Source organism: Spea bombifrons, chromosome 9 (assembly GCF_027358695.1).
Source record: "Spea bombifrons isolate aSpeBom1 chromosome 9, aSpeBom1.2.pri, whole genome shotgun sequence".
Classification (NCBI taxonomy): Eukaryota; Metazoa; Chordata; class Amphibia; order Anura; family Pelobatidae; genus Spea; species Spea bombifrons.
Window position 1 is genome coordinate 13,048,974 of NC_071095.1, and position 19,248 is coordinate 13,068,221.

Genomic DNA, 19,248 nt, shown 5'->3' on the forward strand with positions numbered 1-19,248 from the left:
TCCTGCTTTATGATACCGATAAGATATGCCATTAGAAGAGCCACCTGCCCAACCTTGACCGTGTTACCGGCGGTGGAGGAGCGCCCGGGGACCCGCCATCTCCTCAGGGCTCCCGGTTATAGAAGAGCCTTTGAGCCCATTGGTCGCGGCTCGACGGCTGCAGCTTGGCATTGAGATGACGATTTGTGCGATTAATGCCTGAACTGTGAGTTTTCAGCTTCAGCGCTTTTAGTCTGGGGAGAAAATGGCCGGATTTATCGCGGGCCTGGCGTGTTTCGCTGTACGTGGCCGCAGAGCGTATGACCCGGTCGTGTTCGTTTCAACATTTTTATGCAAAGGAGAAATCCCTCTCCTCCGCGGTCAGATCCGTGATGGGATCCCGGGTGCCGAAAAGGATACGGAATTTGTTCCAGACGATTATTTCTAGAACTCTCGGGGAGTGCGACCTTTCTGAACGGTTACGCTCGCTGGTAATATACTCAGCGCTCCCCGGAGATAATCTCTTTAACCCTTCTCACGCTGGGAAGGTCAGCCGAGCCAACGTAAGAGGGCGAGCGACGCTCAGGGGAGGTCACGTGCGAGATGTAAATCATGACCCCTGCGTGTGAGTTTTATTTAAATAATAAAACATGAAAATAATCGAATGGATCCTTTTCTCCTGTTTCTTCTTAGCGTAAAGATTGTTTATATACCGGCACGGCTGTCGTCGGCTCGCGTTATTCTCCATTTATTGCCTCCTAAAACCGGCTGGATGTTCGCTTAAAAGATACAAAGTAACCGGTAACGCTACTTTTGTTACAGGATCGGAGAATAAAGCGTTATCTGGGTGGCCGATGACAATTCGTAAGTAATTGTGGCTACAAACCCGGTCATCCCAAACCGCGTCGGGTTATTTTGAGCCCCATTGGCTATAAACGCGAATATAAAAGTTTTATATAAAAGTTAGATGTTTATTCCCCGCCGCCATCTTGTGGGGATGTTTAATCCCCTCACTGGATTACCCTATACCGCCTCTGCCGGGAGACTGTTCCATCTGGTTGATGGAGACTGTTCCATCTGGTTGATGGAGCAGCGACCCTCGTAGGGCGTTCGTTTGGGTGTTCCAGTGACCCCGATGATCCCGGGCGGTGACCATCCTGTGAAGTCGATATAAGGAAATAATCCTCCGTTTTTTATTGCGGATTCTGCCCCGTCCTCATCAATAAGCGGGCCCCTCGGTCCCCATATGAGGGGTTATATGGGTGCTGTCTGTTCCATGGGCCGCCCGGTGCGCTCGCTGATGCCAAAGCCTTGGCGTTCTCTGTTCTTTACAGGATCACCCGCTTATCTACGCAAAGCCGAGGCCCACCGGATGCCTCCGATTCACACAGAGGGTCCCTCTTTCTGACCGCGCTGCTCCTGCTGGCTGCTCTGAACCAGTAATGGGGGCCCCTAGAGAATCCCACCAGCTAAATGTCCTGAACCCGCCTGATTACTGCCCCCCAGAGGGTCCCTGCTGAGTGTATGGGTGCAATAAGCGCCCAATAGATTGTGAGCTTCCAAGGGCAGGACCCTGTTCTCGTTCTAGTCAATGAAATGAAATTGTTAATCTTGTGCTCGTTGTAACAGATATTATTATTTTTTATTATTATTAATACAGCTTTGGGTGTTACTGTTGCAGTTCACCAGGTTACCCTGTAGGTGGCAGTATTCGTGAAAACATCTGATCAAAATACCACCATATACCAGTGCGCTGTACAGTTATAGTACGTCCTGCCAAGGAGCCCAGACAATGTACTGAGTGGGCACCATTCACTGAAAACAACTGCATAAGAAGCCAGCAAATGGAGCACAAAAAGGGTGTGATGTCCTTGCGGAGGAGAATATTATTGTATGCTCCAAACACTGCCCATGCGCATCTCTCACGCGCTCCTTTACAACACGGCGTCTGCTTTATTTCACCAGGACGTGGGGGTAACGCAGCCCCCCGCGTCACATAAGACCCTAAAACACAGGGGCTGGAGCAGTCGGTGGGGTCCATGTGTTTTTACCTTTAATTCGGCCTTTAATTAGCTTTTATTATCAACTTTGTTTGCAAATAACACATTCAATAACAATAATAAATAGTAACAACAATAACCAATAATAATAACTAATAACAATAATAAATAGTAACAACAATAACCAATAATAATAACTAATAACAATAATAAAGAGTAACAACAATAACCAATAATAATAACTAATAACAATAATAAATAGTAACAACAATAACCAATAATAATAACTAATAACAATAATAAAGAGTAACAACAATAACCAATAATAATAACTAATAACAATAATAAATAGTAACAACAATAACCAATAATAATAACTAATAACAATAATAAATAGTAACAACAATAACCAATAATAATAACTAATAACAATAATAAATAGTAACAACAATAACCAATAATAATAACTAATAACAATAATAAAGAGTAACAACAATAACCAATAATAATAACTAATAACAATAATAAATAGTAACAACAATAACCAATAATAATAACTAATAACAATAATAAATAGTAACAACAATAACCAATAATAATAACTAATAACAATAATAAATAGTAACAACAATAACCAATAATAATAACTAATAACAATAATAAATAGTAACAACAATAACCAATAATAATAACTAATAACAATAATAAATAGTAACAACAATAACCAATAATAATAACTAATAACAATAATAAAGAGTAACAACAATAACCAATAATAATAACTAATAACAATAATAAAGAGTAACAACAATAACCAATAATAATAACTAATAACAATAATAAATAGTAACAACAATAATCAATAATAATAACTAATAATAACAATAATAGAGTAACAACAATAACCAATAATAATAACTAATAACAATAATAAATAGTAACAACAATAACCAATAATAATAACTAATAACAATAATAAATAGTAACAACAATAACCAATAATAATAACTAATAACAATAATAAATAGTAACAACAATAACCAATAATAATAACTAATAACAATAATAAAGAGTAACAACAATAACCAATAATAATAACTAATAACAATAATAAATAGTAACAACAATAACAATAATAAAAACTAATAATAACAATAATAAATAGTAACAACAATAACCAATAATAATAACTAATAACAACAATAATAATAATAACAATAATAATAATAACAGATCTAAGCATTTCCTGGACAGTGTTTTAAGTAATCCTGCAATAGGTGACTGTGGCCCCTGCAGCTCCATTAATGAGAGGTGAAGGCCGAGGGGCCGGCATCAGATAACGAAGGCCGAGGGGCCGGTATCAGATAAGGAAGGCCGAGGGGCCGGCATCAGATAACGAAGGCCGAGGGGCCGGCATCAGATAACGAAGGCCGAGGGGCCGGCATCAGATAACGAAGGCCGAGGGGCCGGTATCAGATGACTTTTTACTAAATTAATCTTTAAAAATGTTACTTTTTAAGACCTTTCTGTAGATGGTGACGTCACTCATTAGTGTGAAATTAGTAAAAGAACCTCTTTAATAAAAATGTGTAAATTCACAGGTTTTTTGGCCCTTGTGGCCCTTTGCTTTGCTTTGTGCGGTGTTGGGCGGCTGTATGTAAATATACCGGTTCCCGTCTGTATAATCCCAGTAAAGTCTGCTGTCCCAGGATAGGAAGAGTTAAAACAGCAGGCGGCTGTCCCGACGTTACAAGGCAGCCAATCATCGAGCAGGGGGCGGGGCCTCCATGCTTCTTTTCACCCAAAGGCTTTCAGCTGCTGCGAGACCCGGAGCTTCTGATCGGAGCGGGGATTCGGACACTCATACTCCTATCACTGCCAGCCACTCATACGCCTATCACTGCGAACCAGGTAAGGATAACTCATACTCCTATCACTGCCAGCCACTCATATTCCTATCACTGCGAACCAGGTAAGGAGAACTCATACTCCTATCACTGCCAGCCACTCATACTCCTATCACTGCGAACCAGGTAAGGAGAACTCATACTCCTATCACTGCCAGCCACTCATACTCCTATCACTGCCAGCCACTCATACTCCTATCACTGCCAGCCACTCATACTCCTATCACTGCCAGCCACTCATACGCCTATCACTGCGAACCAGGTAAGGATAACTCATACTCCTATCACTGCCAGCCACTCATATTCCTATCACTGCGAACCAGGTAAGGAGAACTCATACTCCTATCACTGCCAGCCACTCATACTCCTATCACTGCGAACCAGGTAAGGAGAACTCATACTCCTATCACTGCCAGCCACTCATATTCCTATCACTGCGAACCAGGTAAGGAGAACTCATACTCCTATCACTGCCAGCCACTCATACTCCTATCACTGCGAACCAGGTAAGGAGAACTCATACTCCTATCACTGCCAGCCACTCATACTCCTATCACTGCAAGCCAGGTAAGGAGAACTCATACTCCTATTACTGCCAGCCACTCATACTCCTATCACTGCAAGCCAGGTAAGGAGAACTCATACTCCTATCACTGCCAGCCACTCATACTCCTGTCCCTGGGAGCCAGGTAAGGGGGCCCTCATACTCTGCCAGGCAGTGCCCCCCATATACTGAGCCACCCGCTGAGTGCCAGCAGTGGCCCCTGTAAGTCTCGCTCTCACTCCGGAGCAGCTCCCCCTGATAGGTCGTCACATTAGACGTCCTACTCGTTGTACCCACAGGGGGTAAATCACGGAGGCTTATCGGGGGCAAATTATTACTACTGTATTTGGTGCAGAAAAACTTGATTTGTTTTCCGAGGGAAAAATACGGAGCAATTTCTGCCCAAATCTATAAATCCAGCCGCGGGGGTCACCCTCCGAACACTCCAATCAATGAGCGTGCGCGCTGCACGTCGCCGCGGGTTACAGGTGTGTATATATATATATATATATATATATATATATATACTGAATATTGCAAGAGAAAGACAGCGGGCAGGACTGCTTCAGACACATCAGGACAGCTGGCAGCTATTTAATACCAGTTACTGGATGGGCTGAGCGACCGGAACACAGTGCCAGGCATGACACACGCATGACGCACACATGGACGCAATGTCACGCTTACCTGCCCACGTTATCACGTTCTTATCAGCCAGGTAAAAGCAATACAATCACACCCCGTGTCTGGCACCTGGGGCCCCGACATACACACCCTGTGTCTGGGGCCCCGACATACACACCCTGTGTCTGGGGCCCCGACATACACGTGTCTGGGGCCCCCGACATACACGCCCTGTGTCTGGGGCCCCGACATACACACCCTGTGTCTGGGGGCCCCGACATACACACCCTGTGTCTGGCACCTGGGGCCCCCGATATACACACCCTGTGTCTGGGGCCCCCGATATACACACCCTGTGTCTGGGGCCCCCGATATACGCACCCTGTGTCTGGGGCCCCGACATACACACCCTGTGTCTGGGGCCCCCGACATACACACCCTGTGTCTGGGGCCCCCGACATACACACCCTGTGTCTGGGGCCCCCGACATACACACCCTGTGTCTGGGGCCCCCGACATACACACCCTGTGTCTGGGGGCCCCGTCATACACACCCTGTGTCTGGGGCCCCCGACATACACACCCTGTGTCTGGGGCCCCCGACATACACACCCTGTGTCTGGGGGCGCCGACATACACACCCTGTGTCTGGGGGCGCCGACATACACACCCTGTGTCTGGGGGCCCCGACATACACACCCTGTGTCTGGGGCCCCCGACATACACACCTTGTGTCTGGGGCCCCCGACATACCCACCCTGTGTCTGGGGGCCCCGACATACACACCCTGTGTCTGGGGCCCCCGATATACACACCTTGTGTCTGGCACCTGGGGCCCCCGACATACACACCCTGTGCCTAGCACTGAAGGGGTTAATCGTCACAGTTGAGACGTTCCATGCGCGAGGGGGTTAGCCGGATGCCACAGGAACCATGGAAACCAAATGCTAAGCAACTGCGGCAAAAATCCTGAGCATCAGCTGAACGGCTGGGAAACGGGCCGTGTGGGGCAAATGTGTGCATTTGAGTCCGGTCTCTCTGGGGCAGTTTGCGTCTCTCTGGGGCAGTTTGCGTCTCTCTGGGGCAGTTTGGGTCTCTCTGGGGCAGTTTGGGTCTCTCTGGGGCAGTTTGGGTCTCTCTGGGGCAGTTTGCGTCTCTCTGGGGCAGTTTGTATTGTGTTCTCATGTCCCGTTGTGGCTGGTTCCATCAGCAGATCTGTTTTGGGCTGACCGTCAGTGAATTGCGAGCTCTCGGGTAACACAGTGACTTCTGCAGGGTCTGGGTGGGTTACATGAGGCGGAATTTGGTAAATGTTTCCTTTTTAGTTGAATTTAAGCCAAAATAGTGATGTTTTCGGCTGCATTTCAAGGACTTTAACTCTGACATCAGCAGTTGGCATGGAAACTGCACCAGGCCTAGCTCCATATGTACAACGCCAGAGTACTGCGCTACTGCAACAGCAGTATGCGAATCCCTATATACAGTAACTATATTATCCCCCATATACAGTAACTATATGACCCCCCTATATACAGTAACTATATATCCCCCATACAGTAACTATATATATCCTTCATATACAGTAACTATATTATCCCCCATATACAGTAACTATATATATCCCCCATATACAAGGACTATATGACCCTCATATACAGTAACTATATAATCCCCCCGTATACAGTAACTATATATCCCCCCATATACAGTAACTATATGACCCCCATATACAGTAACTATATAATCCCCCATATACAGTAACTATATCATCCCCCATATACAGTAACTATATTATCCCCCACATACAGTAACTATATTGTCCCCCATATACAGTAACTATATATAAATCCCCCATATACAGTAACTATATTGTCCCCCATATACAGTAACTATATGATCCCCATATACAGTAACTACATGACCCCCATATACAGTAACTATATGACCCCGATATATAGAAACCATGTGATCCCCTATATACAGTAACTATATGACCCCATATACAGTAACTGTATTGTCCCCCGTATTCAGTAACTATATTTCCCCATATACAGTAACTATATAGACCCCCATATACAGTATGCAGATATAATCCCCCCATATACAGTAACTATATATCCCCCATATACAGTAACTATATGACCCCCATATACAGTAACTATATATCCCCCATATACAGTAACTATATCATCCCCCATATACAGTAACTAAATGGCTCCCCATATACAGTAACTATATCATCCCCCATATACAGTAACTATATCATCCCCCATATACAGTAATTATATAATCCCCCATATACAGTAACTATATTATCCCCCACATACAGTAACTATATGATCCCCATATACACTAACTATATGATCCCCTGTACAGTAACTATATGACCCAGATATACAGTAAGTATATGACCCCCTATATATAGAAACCATGTGATCTGCTATATACAGTAACTATATTACCCCATATACAGTAACTGTATTATCCCACATATTCAGTAATTATATTTCCCCATATACAGTAACTATATAGACCCCCATATACAGTAACTATATATCCCCCATATACAGTAACTATATGATCCCCATATACAGTAACTATATATCCCCCTATACAGTAACTATATGACCCCCATATTCCGTAACTATATGACCCCCTATATATAGAAACCATATGATCACCCCATATACAGTAACTATATATTCCCCATATACAGTAACTATATGACCCCCCGTATACAGTAACTATATATCCCCTATACAGTAACTATATGACCCCCATATACAGTAACTATATGACCCCCTATATATAGAAACCATATGATCCCCCATATACAGTAACTATATATTCCCACATATACAGTAACTATATGACCCCCATATACAGTAACTATATATCCCCCATATTCAGTAACTATATGACCCCCCCATATACAGTAACTATATGACCCCATATACAGTAACTATATATCCCCCCATATACAGTAACTATATGACCCCATATACAGTAACTATATATCCCCCCATATACAGTAACTATATATCCCCCCATATACAGTAACTATATGACCCCCCATATACAGTAACTATATATCCCCCCATATACAGTAACTATATGACCCCATATACAGTAACTATATATCCCCCCATATACAGTAACTATATATCCCCCCATATACAGTAAGTATATGACCCCCTATATATAGAAACCATGTGATCTGCTATATACAGTAACTATATTACCCCATATACAGTAACTGTATTATCCCCCATATTCAGTAATTATATTTCCCCATATACAGTAACTATATAGACCCCCATATACAGTAACTATATATCCCCCATATACAGTAACTATATGATCCCCATATACAGTAACTATATATCCCCCATATACAGTAACTATATATCCCCCTATACAGTAACTATATGACCCCCATATTCCGTAACTATATGACCCCCTATATATAGAAACCATATGATCACCCCATATACAGTAACTATATATTCCCCATATACAGTAACTATATGACCCCCCGTATACAGTAACTATATATGACCCCCATATACAGTAACTATATGACCCCCTATATATAGAAACCATATGATCCCCCATATACAGTAACTATATATTCCCACATATACAGTAACTATATGACCCCCATATACAGTAACTATATATCCCCCATATTCAGTAACTATATGACCCCCCCATATACAGTAACTATATGACCCCATATACAGTAACTATATATCCCCCCATATACAGTAACTATATGACCCCATATACAGTAACTATATATCCCCCCATATACAGTAACTATATATCCCCCCATATACAGTAACTATATGACCCCCCATATACAGTAACTATATATCCCCCCATATACAGTAACTATATGACCCCATATACAGTAACTATATATCCCCCCATATACAGTAACTATATATCCCCCCATATACAGTAACTATATATCCCCCCATATACAGTAACTATATGACCCCATATACAGTAACTATATATCCCCCCATATACAGTAACTATATATCCCCCCATATACAGTAACTATATATCCCCCCATATACAGTAACTATATATCCCCCCATATACAGTAACTATATGATCCTTGCACGTCTGCTCCAGGCTTCCTTCCCCGTGCCCTGGCATTAACCCCTCGGGAGCCGGTATCCAGTCCTAGCAGCGAGGTTATTATTATATTGTCCTGCGTGTTATTGGCTCTATGAGGGGTCACCCCCTGGTTTATGTCGCTGACGTCTCCGCTTCCCCCTTTTTTAAACCAAAACTCCTGCAGCTTTCGGCAAAAACATCCTCAGTGACGTGAAAATAAAACTTCACATTTTTTTGTGCAAGAAAATCCTTGTTCATTTATTGTTTTACCCCTTGTGTGATTTTTAGGTTTTTCTCCTGGTTTCTTCCAGCGACGCGCAGAGAAAAAAATGCAGAGAATTTTCCGCTAATCTCTCCGAAAACATAATTACGGCTTTCAGAGACAATTTGTGGAGTTTTAATCCAACAAAAATCCAACAAATATTTACTGAACCTGCGGGCCGGTTACAGGTATCTAAGCGACAGAATGTGCGTGGCCTGTGAGCGTGCCCTCTGACTGTGAGCGTGCGCTCAGAGTGTGTGCTCTGTATCTGCGATGTAACGCGCTCTCTCCAGAGGGAGGGTGGATGAGGGCGAAGCTCTCGCTGTTTGGAGCCGCGGGTGACCAGAAATGACCCCGAGCTCCGGAATCCACAGAACGAGTGAAATCAGTGAGACGGAGATCCCAGCTTATATGCAGGCGTCACCCTATATACAGCCGCCACCCTATACGCAGTCAGGACCCTATATACACAGCCGTCACCCTACTTACGCAGCCGTCACCCTACTTACGCAGCCGTCACCCTACATACACATCCGCCACCCTACACGCAGCCGTCACCCTACACGCAGCCGTCACCCTACACGCAGCCGTCACCCTACATACACAGCCGCCACCCTATACGCAGCCGCCACCCTACACACAGCCGGCACCCTACACGCAGCCGTCACCCTACATACACATCCGCCACCCTATACGCAGCCGTCACCCTACATACACATCCGCCACCCTATACGCAGCCGTCACCCTATACGCAGCCGTCACCCTATACGCAGCCGCCACCCTACACACATAGCCGTCACCCTATACGCAGCCGTACCCTACACACATAGCCCTCACCCTATACGCAGCCGTCACCCTATACGCAGCCGTACCCTACACACATAGCCGTCACCCTATACGCAGCCGTACCCTACACACATAGCCGCCACCCTATACGCAGCCGTCACCCTACACACATAGCCGTCACCCAATACGCAGCCGTACCCTACACACATAGCCCTCACCCTATACGCAGCCGTACCCTACACACATAGCTGTCACCCTATACGCAGCCGTACCCTACACACATAGCCCTCACCCTATACGCAGCCGTCACCCTATACGCAGCCGTACCCTACACACATAGCCGTCACCCTATACGCAGCCGTACCCTACACACATAGCCGCCACCCTATACGCAGCCGTCACCCTACACACATAGCCGTCACCCAATACGCAGCCGTACCCTACACACATAGCCCTCACCCTATACGCAGCCGTACCCTACACACATAGCTGTCACCCTATACGCAGCCGTCACCCTACACACATAGCCGTCATCCTATACGCAGCCGTCACCCTATATGCAGCCGTCACCCTATACGCAGCCGTACCCTACACACATAGCCGTCACCCTATACGCAGCCGTCACCCTATATGCAGCCGTCACCCTATACGCAGCCGTACCCTACACACATAGCCGTCACCCTATATGCAGCCGTCACCCTATACGCAGCCGTCACCCTATACACAGCCATACGCTATACACATTTGGTTTGATGCGCAATCTCATCCTGTACTAATTATGACCCTTCATGTGACTCTAACGGGAGAAATCTCTGACCCTCCGGCAGGTGCCGCTGCCCGCCATGACTCTGCGCATGACTGGGTGAGGATGAGCCCCCGAGAATGACCTCATTGGCCGGAAAAGTCGCCGCCCACAAATCTGAGTGGGTTTCATTTAATGATGATTTCCAAGGTATGGAGAAGAACACCATCCCCTCCCAATACCCCCCAACCCTTCCCAATACCCCCCGATACCTTCCTGATACCCCCTAACAACATAGGGGTATTTATTGATCTTCATGGTTTTTAGCTCATGAATGTAATATTATTGTACAGCGCTGCGGAATATGATGGCGCTATATTCAATAATAATATTATACCCAAGCGTCAGCTCTAATGCCCCACATTTAAATGCCCCAGGCAGAGGTACGGGGGCATTTGAGGTCGATGTTAACCCTGTGAATCATGTTACAGATGGCGGTAAGAAGGACCATCGGAGCCGAGCAGCAGAGCTGCCCCGCGTCACGTCCTCGGGCGCAGATCATGGAGGCAAATCTCAGGAACCGGCTCAGGCGCTTTTACCCAGCTTGGTGCAGTTCAAGGAGCCTCCTTTGGCCGTTTCTCCGCCTGCAGCCAAGACGGGTGAGTCCTCGGGGGCCGTCACTCCCGTCAGCGCAGACACGGGGACTCCTCCCAGCGGTTCGCCTCGGATCCTCGGGGGAAATTCACTTTATCAGGAAAAAGTTTCCGTCATTTTATCCGTTCTGAGTCTGAATTCTGTGTCCGATCCGCTCACAAGATAGCGGTAGATAAGTGGAACAGCCTCCCGGCAAAGGTGGTAACAGTTGCTCCAGCGAAGGAATGTTGACATGCGCGGAATAGGCATATGGCTCCTGTATCTGAGACGGGCCCCGGGACTGGTTAAGGTTTGAGTGTTTATCGTTTCAGGGTCCCCATTATATGAATGTTTGGGGTGCGGCCCCCCGGAGACACCCCATCTGCCCTCACAGAGCAGCTCAGAGACGCAGTGTAATGACACCAGCAGCCTCGGCCCCTCGTACACCGACCTGCGGACCCTCCAGTCAGACGACGCGGCCAGCGAAGATGCCTCGGGGACGGGGTCAGCAGGTGAGGCGCCCACAACATGGTCAGATGGGTTTATTAGGGGGTAGATGGGTTTATTAGGGGGTAGGTGGGTGTATTAGGAGGTAACTGGGTCTATTAGGGAAGTAGATGGGTTTATTAGGGGGTAGATGGGTGTATTAGGGGGTAGGTGGGTGTATTAGGGGGTAGATGGGTTTATTAGGGGGTAGATGGGTTTATTAGGGGGTAGATGGGTGTATTAGGGGGGTAACTGGGTTTATTAGGGGGTAGATTGGTTTATTGGGGTAGATGGGTTTGTTATGGGGGTAGATGGGTTTATTAGGGGGTAACTGGGTTTATTAGGGGGTAGATGGGTTTATTAGAGGGTAGATGGGTTTATTAGGGGGTGGATGGGTTTATTAGGGGGTAGGTGGGTGTATTAGGGGGGTAGATGGGTTTATTAGGGGGTAGATGGGTTTATTAGGGGGTGGATGGGTTTATTAGGGGGTAGGTGGGTGTATTAGGGGGGTAGATGGGTTTATTAGGGAAGTAGATGGATTTATTAGGGGGTAACTGGGTTTATTAGGGGGTAGATGGGTTTATTAGGGATAGATGGGTTTATTAGGGGTAGATGGGATTATTAGGGGGTAGATGGGTTTATTAGGGGGTAGGTGGGTTTATTAGGGAAGTAGATGGGTTTATTAGGGGGTAACTGGGTTTATTAGGGGGTGGATGGGTTTATTAGGGGGTAGATGGGTTTATTAGGGGTCGATGGGTTTATTAGGGGGTAACTGGGTTTATTAGGGGGTGGATGGGTTTATTAGGGGGTAGATGGGTTTATTAGGGGGTAGGTGGGTTTATTAGGGATAGATGGGTTTATTAGGGGTAGATGGGTTTATTAGGGGGTAGATTGGTTTGTTATGGGGTAGATGGGTTTATTAGGGGGTAGAAGGGTTTATTAGGGGGTGGATGGGTTTATTAGGGGGTAGATGGGTTTATTAGGGGTCGATGGGTTTATTAGGGGGTAACTGGGTTTATTAGGGAAGTAGATGGGTTTATTAGGGGGTAGATGGGTTTATTAGGGGGTGGATGGGTTTATTAGGGGGTAGGTGGGTGTATTAGGGGGGTAGATGGGTTTATTAGGGGTAGATGGGTTTATTAGGGGGTAGATTGGTTTGTTATGGGGTAGATGGGTTTATTAGGGAAGTAGATGGGTTTATTAGGGGGTAGGTGGGTTTATTAGGGGTAGATGGGTTTATTAGGGAAGTAGATGGGTTTATTAGGGGGTAGATGGGTTTATTAGGGAAGTAGATGGGTTTATTAGGGGGTAGGTGGGTTTATTAGGGGGTAGGTGGGTTTATTAGGGGGTAGATGGGTTTATTAGGGGGTAACTGGGTTTATTAGGGGTAGATGGGTTTATTAGGGAAGTAGATGGGTTTATTAGGGATAGATGGGTTTATTAGGGGTAGATGGGTTTATTAGGGGGTAGGTGGGTTTATTAGGGAAGTAGATGGGTTTATTAGGGGGTAGGTGGGTTTATTAGGGGGTAGATGGGTTTATTAGGGGGTAACTGGGTTTATTAGGGGGTAGATGGGTTTATTAGGGGGTAAATGGGTGTATTAGGATGTGTTTTGCACGGCAGTGAAAGGATTAATAGAGTAGCCCTGTGGTGGGGCTATTCAGTGTTTGCCCCCGATCTCCCTCCCCGAGGGCCCCCAGCTCTGGTGAATGGGCTGAGGGAATTTGGTTGGGGGGGGTCCGCGGGGTCTCCTGGGTGACAGCTCAGCTCCTGTAACAATGTACTGGACGGAGGGGGGCTGGGAGCCCATGGGCAGGGACTTGTTGCCCCGTCACACGGTGAGGCGGATGCCCAGGGGGGCCGTCTTTATGTTCTTTCCAGTGATTCAGTAAGTAAATGGGTCACCCACGGCCCCGCCGTCTCGTCATTTCCCCCGGAGTCCCTTCTAGCGACAGAACGTGACAGCGGGGAGCGGCTGGCCTCATGTAATCTCCCTATGATTTCCCTCTCTGTATCAGCCTCTACCGCATCTGCTGGAAGGCTGTTCCATTTATCTACCACCACACAGTTGCCACATACTGTATTGCCCCACCTCCCCATATGTTACCCCTTCCCTGCCAGGCTGTAACTCTTTGAGCACCGGCTCTGTCTTTATTGGTAGTCCAGATGTGGCAGCTGAGCGGCAGGTGTGGAGCGGAGGTTGGGTGCAGATTACAGCCCCCCGGGGGGGGGGGGTCACATGTTGGCCTCAGCGTTTACTTAAAGGGGGGGGGTCATGTGACTGGTCTGGAGACTCCACAGCCTTCAGGATTAACTCGAAGAAGCCATGAAGCTCCCGCCAGGTAAGAGTCCGAATCCCGCAGATCTGTTTTTTATCTGAAAGGATCCCTTTTATTGGTCGGCATAGAAAAAGTCTGTCTGCCGGTCGGGCGGTCGGTCTGTCTGCCGGTTGGTCAGTCGTTCTGTCTGCCGGTCAGGCTGCCTGTCTTTCTGTCTGCTGGTCGATCGGTCAGTCGGTCGGTCTGTCTGCCGGTCGGTCATTCTGTGTTTTGGTCAGTCAGTATTTCTGCCGGTCGGTTGGTCAGTCAGTCTATCTGCAGGTTGGTCGGTCTGTCTGTCTGCCGGTCAGTGGGTGTGGCGGTCAGTCTGTCTGTCTGCTGGTTGATCGGTTGGTCTGCCGGTCGGTCAGTCTGTCTGTCTGTCACTCGGTTGGTCTGTCGGTCACTCGTTTGGCCTGTCTGTCACTCGGTTGGTCTGCCAGTCGGTCAGTCTGTCTGTCGGTCACTCGGTCGGTCTGTCTGTCTGTCACTCGGTTGGTCTGTCGGTCACTCGGTCGGTCTGTCTGTCGGTCTGTCTGTCGGTCACTCGGTCGGTCTGTCTGCTGGTCAGTCTGACGGTCACTCGGTTGGTCTGCCGGTCGGTCATTCTGTCTGTTTGCCAGTCAGTCTGTCGGGTGTCGGATTCCCGGACCCAGTTTGTTGCTTCCTGTTTCTGCTTTTGCCTCATTCCCCTCCCTTCCTGGTTTATTTGCCCCGCACTGGGTCGGACGTCGGTGCCGTCTGCTGTTTTGTGCCAGGAGGTCGGCCCCCGTCGGCCCGTCTAGTCTCTGCTGCATGAGACTCGCTCTGACCTCACAGCCTCCAGCACTGGCTCCTTGCTGAGCTCCCTCTGCCCTATTTGCCCCCGTGGATCCATACTCCGTGCTCAGACCCCGCTCTCCTCTCCTCGTCTCGTTTTCTCTCCGATTGGTTTCTCTTTCACTTCGTTGAACGAACTTTGCAAAGAATCTCCCAGGAAACGTTTGAATCTCTTCTATGTATTAGCGTGTGAGGTGCGTGTGGGGTCCGTGTGAGGTGCGTGTGGACGTCTGTAGTATGTGGTGCAGAACATGCGCCTCTGTCTCTCATTGTCTCTGTCCTCCCCACCCAGTTGAAAGGCCCAGTAACTCCCAGTGAGTGACAGTCTGCGTTAGTCCTGCTGAGACACGCACACAGCGCTCTCCTCTCCCGGCAGCGCTCTCCTCTCCCGGCAGCGCTCTCTTCTCCCGGCAGCGCTCTCGTCTCCCAGCACGCAGGGTGAGTCCGGCGCATGCACCGCGCGCTCGGAACCAGCAGAACCAGTCGCTGGGATCTCTGCTGTACTGGGTCCCATTAACCGGGTGGGGGGAGGGGGGTTATGGGGGTCAGAGGTGACTTTTTGTTGTGTTAGGAGGAGGAGGTGCGGAGTTCACACTCAGCCCGGCTGAGTACTGAGTATCTCTCTGTTAGAGAAGCGTGGTGCTGCTGGGGTTATACTCGCATGTAGAGTGTCAGCTCCTATGGCAGAGTCTGTGAGCGCTGGGTAGATGTGGTAGATTGCGGGCAAAGCGTTAATCACAGCCACCCCCCCCCAGTGCTGTCAGTCCTGCATTCAGTGGCATCGTAGATGGTATCCTCAGCGAGCTGGAGCGTAAGCTCTGCAGCCGAGCACCGCAGGGATAGACGGAAACATTTCGGAAAGAAGTTTGCTGATCGTTTTACTGAATTCCCGGCAAATGTCGCCAAGAAAAGAAAAGAGGACAGGCGGGAAGGGGTTAAAGCGCTTGTTGTACGGCGTCGCACAGTTGAGCAGACGGTGCCCGGCGGGTATATTTAGATTGTGTATTTTCGCCCACGCCGCTCCTTCTGGGGGGTGAAGGCTGCTTGAAGTGAGTGTTAATCATCTCCTTGAGATCAGATGAGAGGGAATGCGGAGCCTCCCGGCCCACAACCGGTTAGGTGAGTTTCCTGAGACCTGCAGAGAGACAGCAGAGAGACGGGCGAGAAGCGGCAGAGACTGCAGAGAGACGGGCGAGAAGCTGCAGAAAGACAGCAGAGAGACGGGCGAGAAGCTGCAGAGACTGCAGAGAGACGGGCGAGAAGCTGCAGAGAGACGGGCGAGAAGCGGCAGAGACTGCAGAGAGACGGGCGAGAAGCTGCAGAAAGACAGCAGAGAGACGGGCGAGAAGCTGCAGAGAGACGGGCGAGAAGCGGCAGAGACTGCAGAGAGACGGGCGAGAAGCTGCAGAGAGACGGGCGAGAAGCTGCAGAGAGACGGGCGAGAAGCGGCAGAGAGACAGCAGCTCCCGTTGGTGACGCTGGAAGAGACCCGAGCACCTGGTGGCAGGGTGACCAGCGAGGTGCCGGCCAGGGGCCACAGCAAGCTCTACACCACTGTGCTCACCGACCACCCCCAGTAATGTGAACTGAAAATAAAAAATGCTGCAGCCCCCCAAACGCTGCAGCTTCCACCCGCAGACAGTTGTTTTGGGTGCATTTGGTGTAAGTTTCTGTAACTTGCACGAGTATCTAAAGCTGCGCATGGGGCGTTCCGCATTCCCCCGCGCGGTGTTCCGCATTCCCCCGCGAGCCGTTCCGTATTCCCCCGCACGGCTTCCGTATTCTCCTGCGGGGCGCTCCGTATCCCCCCACGGGGCATAATCCCTGGTAAAGCCGGGGGTCCCGGTGCGGCCGGCTGAGTCTGCTCCGTGCACACGCGAGACGGGCTCCTGCAGGTCTCTGGGGCTCATCTTCTCCGGACATTTCTGTGAAGCTTCCCTGCAAGTTCCCACAGATCTTACCCCCTGGGGCAGTTTTGTGCGGTTTGCGCAGGAACAATAGGTGCACAGCGCGTCCGGGGAGCCCTCGTTTAACTGTTTCTGTGTTTGTCACCTTAGAGGTAACAGCGGGCCGGCACCTGACACGGGGGGGGGCCTTTGGCCGATCTGTGTTTTTCTGCCCCGAATCGCGCCCGTTCGGCGTTCCCAGATCCCTCTGGAATGCGGGAGAGTTTCCCGGTGGTTGCCGTGGTAACCATTGTCAGCATCCCGCAGCCTCTCAAACACCCTTTGTCTCCCAGAGCCCAACAAGTTTGAGATGTTTTCCTTGGGCTGGATGGGACAGAGTTAGGAGCGGAAAATACCCCCAGAAACCCGCCGGGGTAACTACGGGGGGCAAATTGTCTTTTAACCCCTTCTGCACCAAACAGCATTGGTGGTTACACCAGGGAAAGATGTTAATGGTGATCCCTGCGAGCGATTACATTCGTTTATATAGCGCCAGCAGATGCCGTAGCGCTGCTACAATAGGGGAGAGTGAACAGTAATGGAGGCGAGGGCTCTGCTCCTAGGAGCTCACAATCTATTGGAACGTTTGGCAGCCGGTTTGCGCGCCTTGAATCTCTCAGGGGTTTATTCACTTAACAGGGAACCGCGGGGCGAGTCGCCCCTTCACGAGGTGTGAGGTCAGACTCAGAGTTCTTTGTTTTGCCCCTTTTGCCCCGGCCGGTCTCTGGGAGGAGAGGCTCCAATGGAATATTACCCCTTCCTTTGTGTTTAGTGCCCCACACCCCATGGAGCGAAACTACGAGCTTATTAGACAGAGGGTATTTAGAGCGGGTTTGCCTGCTGTCTCGTATACGGATTGCTAGCTCTTGGAGCGAGTGCAGCCTGGTGCCCACAAACAGAATGTTTATCACCGAGCCGACCCCGGCACAAGCAGCCCTGTGAGGGCCCGCAGACCCCGCTCGGTGTGGGGGCACAAACATTTCTGCTGGGTAACAAAGAGTAACTCTGTGTGAGTGACGGGGGGGGGTGCGGGGGCACAAAGGAGGGGCAATTCCCTTCTCCTGGCTCTGTAAACAACGGAATATCATTAAAATGCCCTTTTTAACCATTTAGGTGCCACAGGAAAGGGCCTTCTGATGAATTAGTAACGCAGTTGCCGTGACGGCTCTCTCGGGTTCGTGAGGGGGCAGTTGGGGGCTGTCGCAGTCGGAATTTGCCCCGTGGATCAGTGCAATGCCTTTATTATTCTGTAATCTCACAGATTTTTTTGCCCCCTCTCGTTTTTTTTCTCCTGGAAATCTCTGCCGGTCGGCTGAGAAGAGCGGAGGTAGAATTCAGGGCCTAATTACCCCCCTCAGGGGCTGTATAACTGTTCCGGGGTAACCAGTTTTATTATTGCGTTCTGCCCCACAGTAACCCCCGGGCTCCCCGCCCTGCCCCCCCTGATGGCAGCGGCCAGTGATTGGGGGTAAAGTGCGGAGATAGCGGCTGCGTTGGATCTGCGCGCTTCCTGCTTTTGTTCTTTCTTGGCAGAGCGGCTGCCGTGACAGACGGAGAATCTCGGGGTCCCGCGGGGGGCAAAGACGAACAACACTGCAGGGTATGGGGCCTCTGGCAGCGGGCGCGGTTAGACATTGCGATTGCCCCCAGCTCCAGTGAAGAGGGGGTATTGATATGCAAATGAAATCTTGGGCATTCCTACTGAAGCCACGTAAGCCACGTTCAGATCAGTGTTTACTCTTAGAGGGCCAGACGAGGCGTAGAGATGACTGCCGTAACTCGCACCCCCCCCGCGCTGTTTCCGATATATGATATTTATTGGTTAAGGACGTGGTACGGCGCCGTGGAATATGTTGGTGCCTCCGTTGATTAGCGATGTGGTTTCCCGGTGGGGTTCTGACGCACGGAAGCGGTTGGCAGAGATGTCGTCGGCTGAGAGTTCTCACCGTCTGGTTCCCGGCCCTCCCGTGGCCTTGTCCCTAATCTCCGTGTCCTTGTATAAAATGTCATGTCTCTGGGTGCAGATCCCCTCGCTGAAATGTTGGAAATGTACTCGCCAGCAGAGCTTACAATC

General features: G+C 48.9%; 1 protein-coding gene across 1 annotated transcript in view; it reads left to right on the forward strand.

The window, feature by feature from the left end:
- Positions 1-3,810: 3,810 nt before the first annotated feature.
- LOC128504283 (stonin-2-like) overlaps positions 3,811-19,248 on the forward strand; it is a 29,128-nt gene continuing 13,690 nt past the window's right edge. Inside the window, exons 1-4 of the mRNA XM_053474322.1 lie at positions 3,811-3,890; positions 11,058-11,182; positions 11,464-11,631; positions 11,938-12,117. Coding sequence (XP_053330297.1) covers positions 11,113-11,182; positions 11,464-11,631; positions 11,938-12,117 — 418 coding nt within the window. The 5' untranslated portion in view covers positions 3,811-3,890; positions 11,058-11,112. The remainder of the gene's footprint in view (positions 3,891-11,057; positions 11,183-11,463; positions 11,632-11,937; positions 12,118-19,248) is intronic.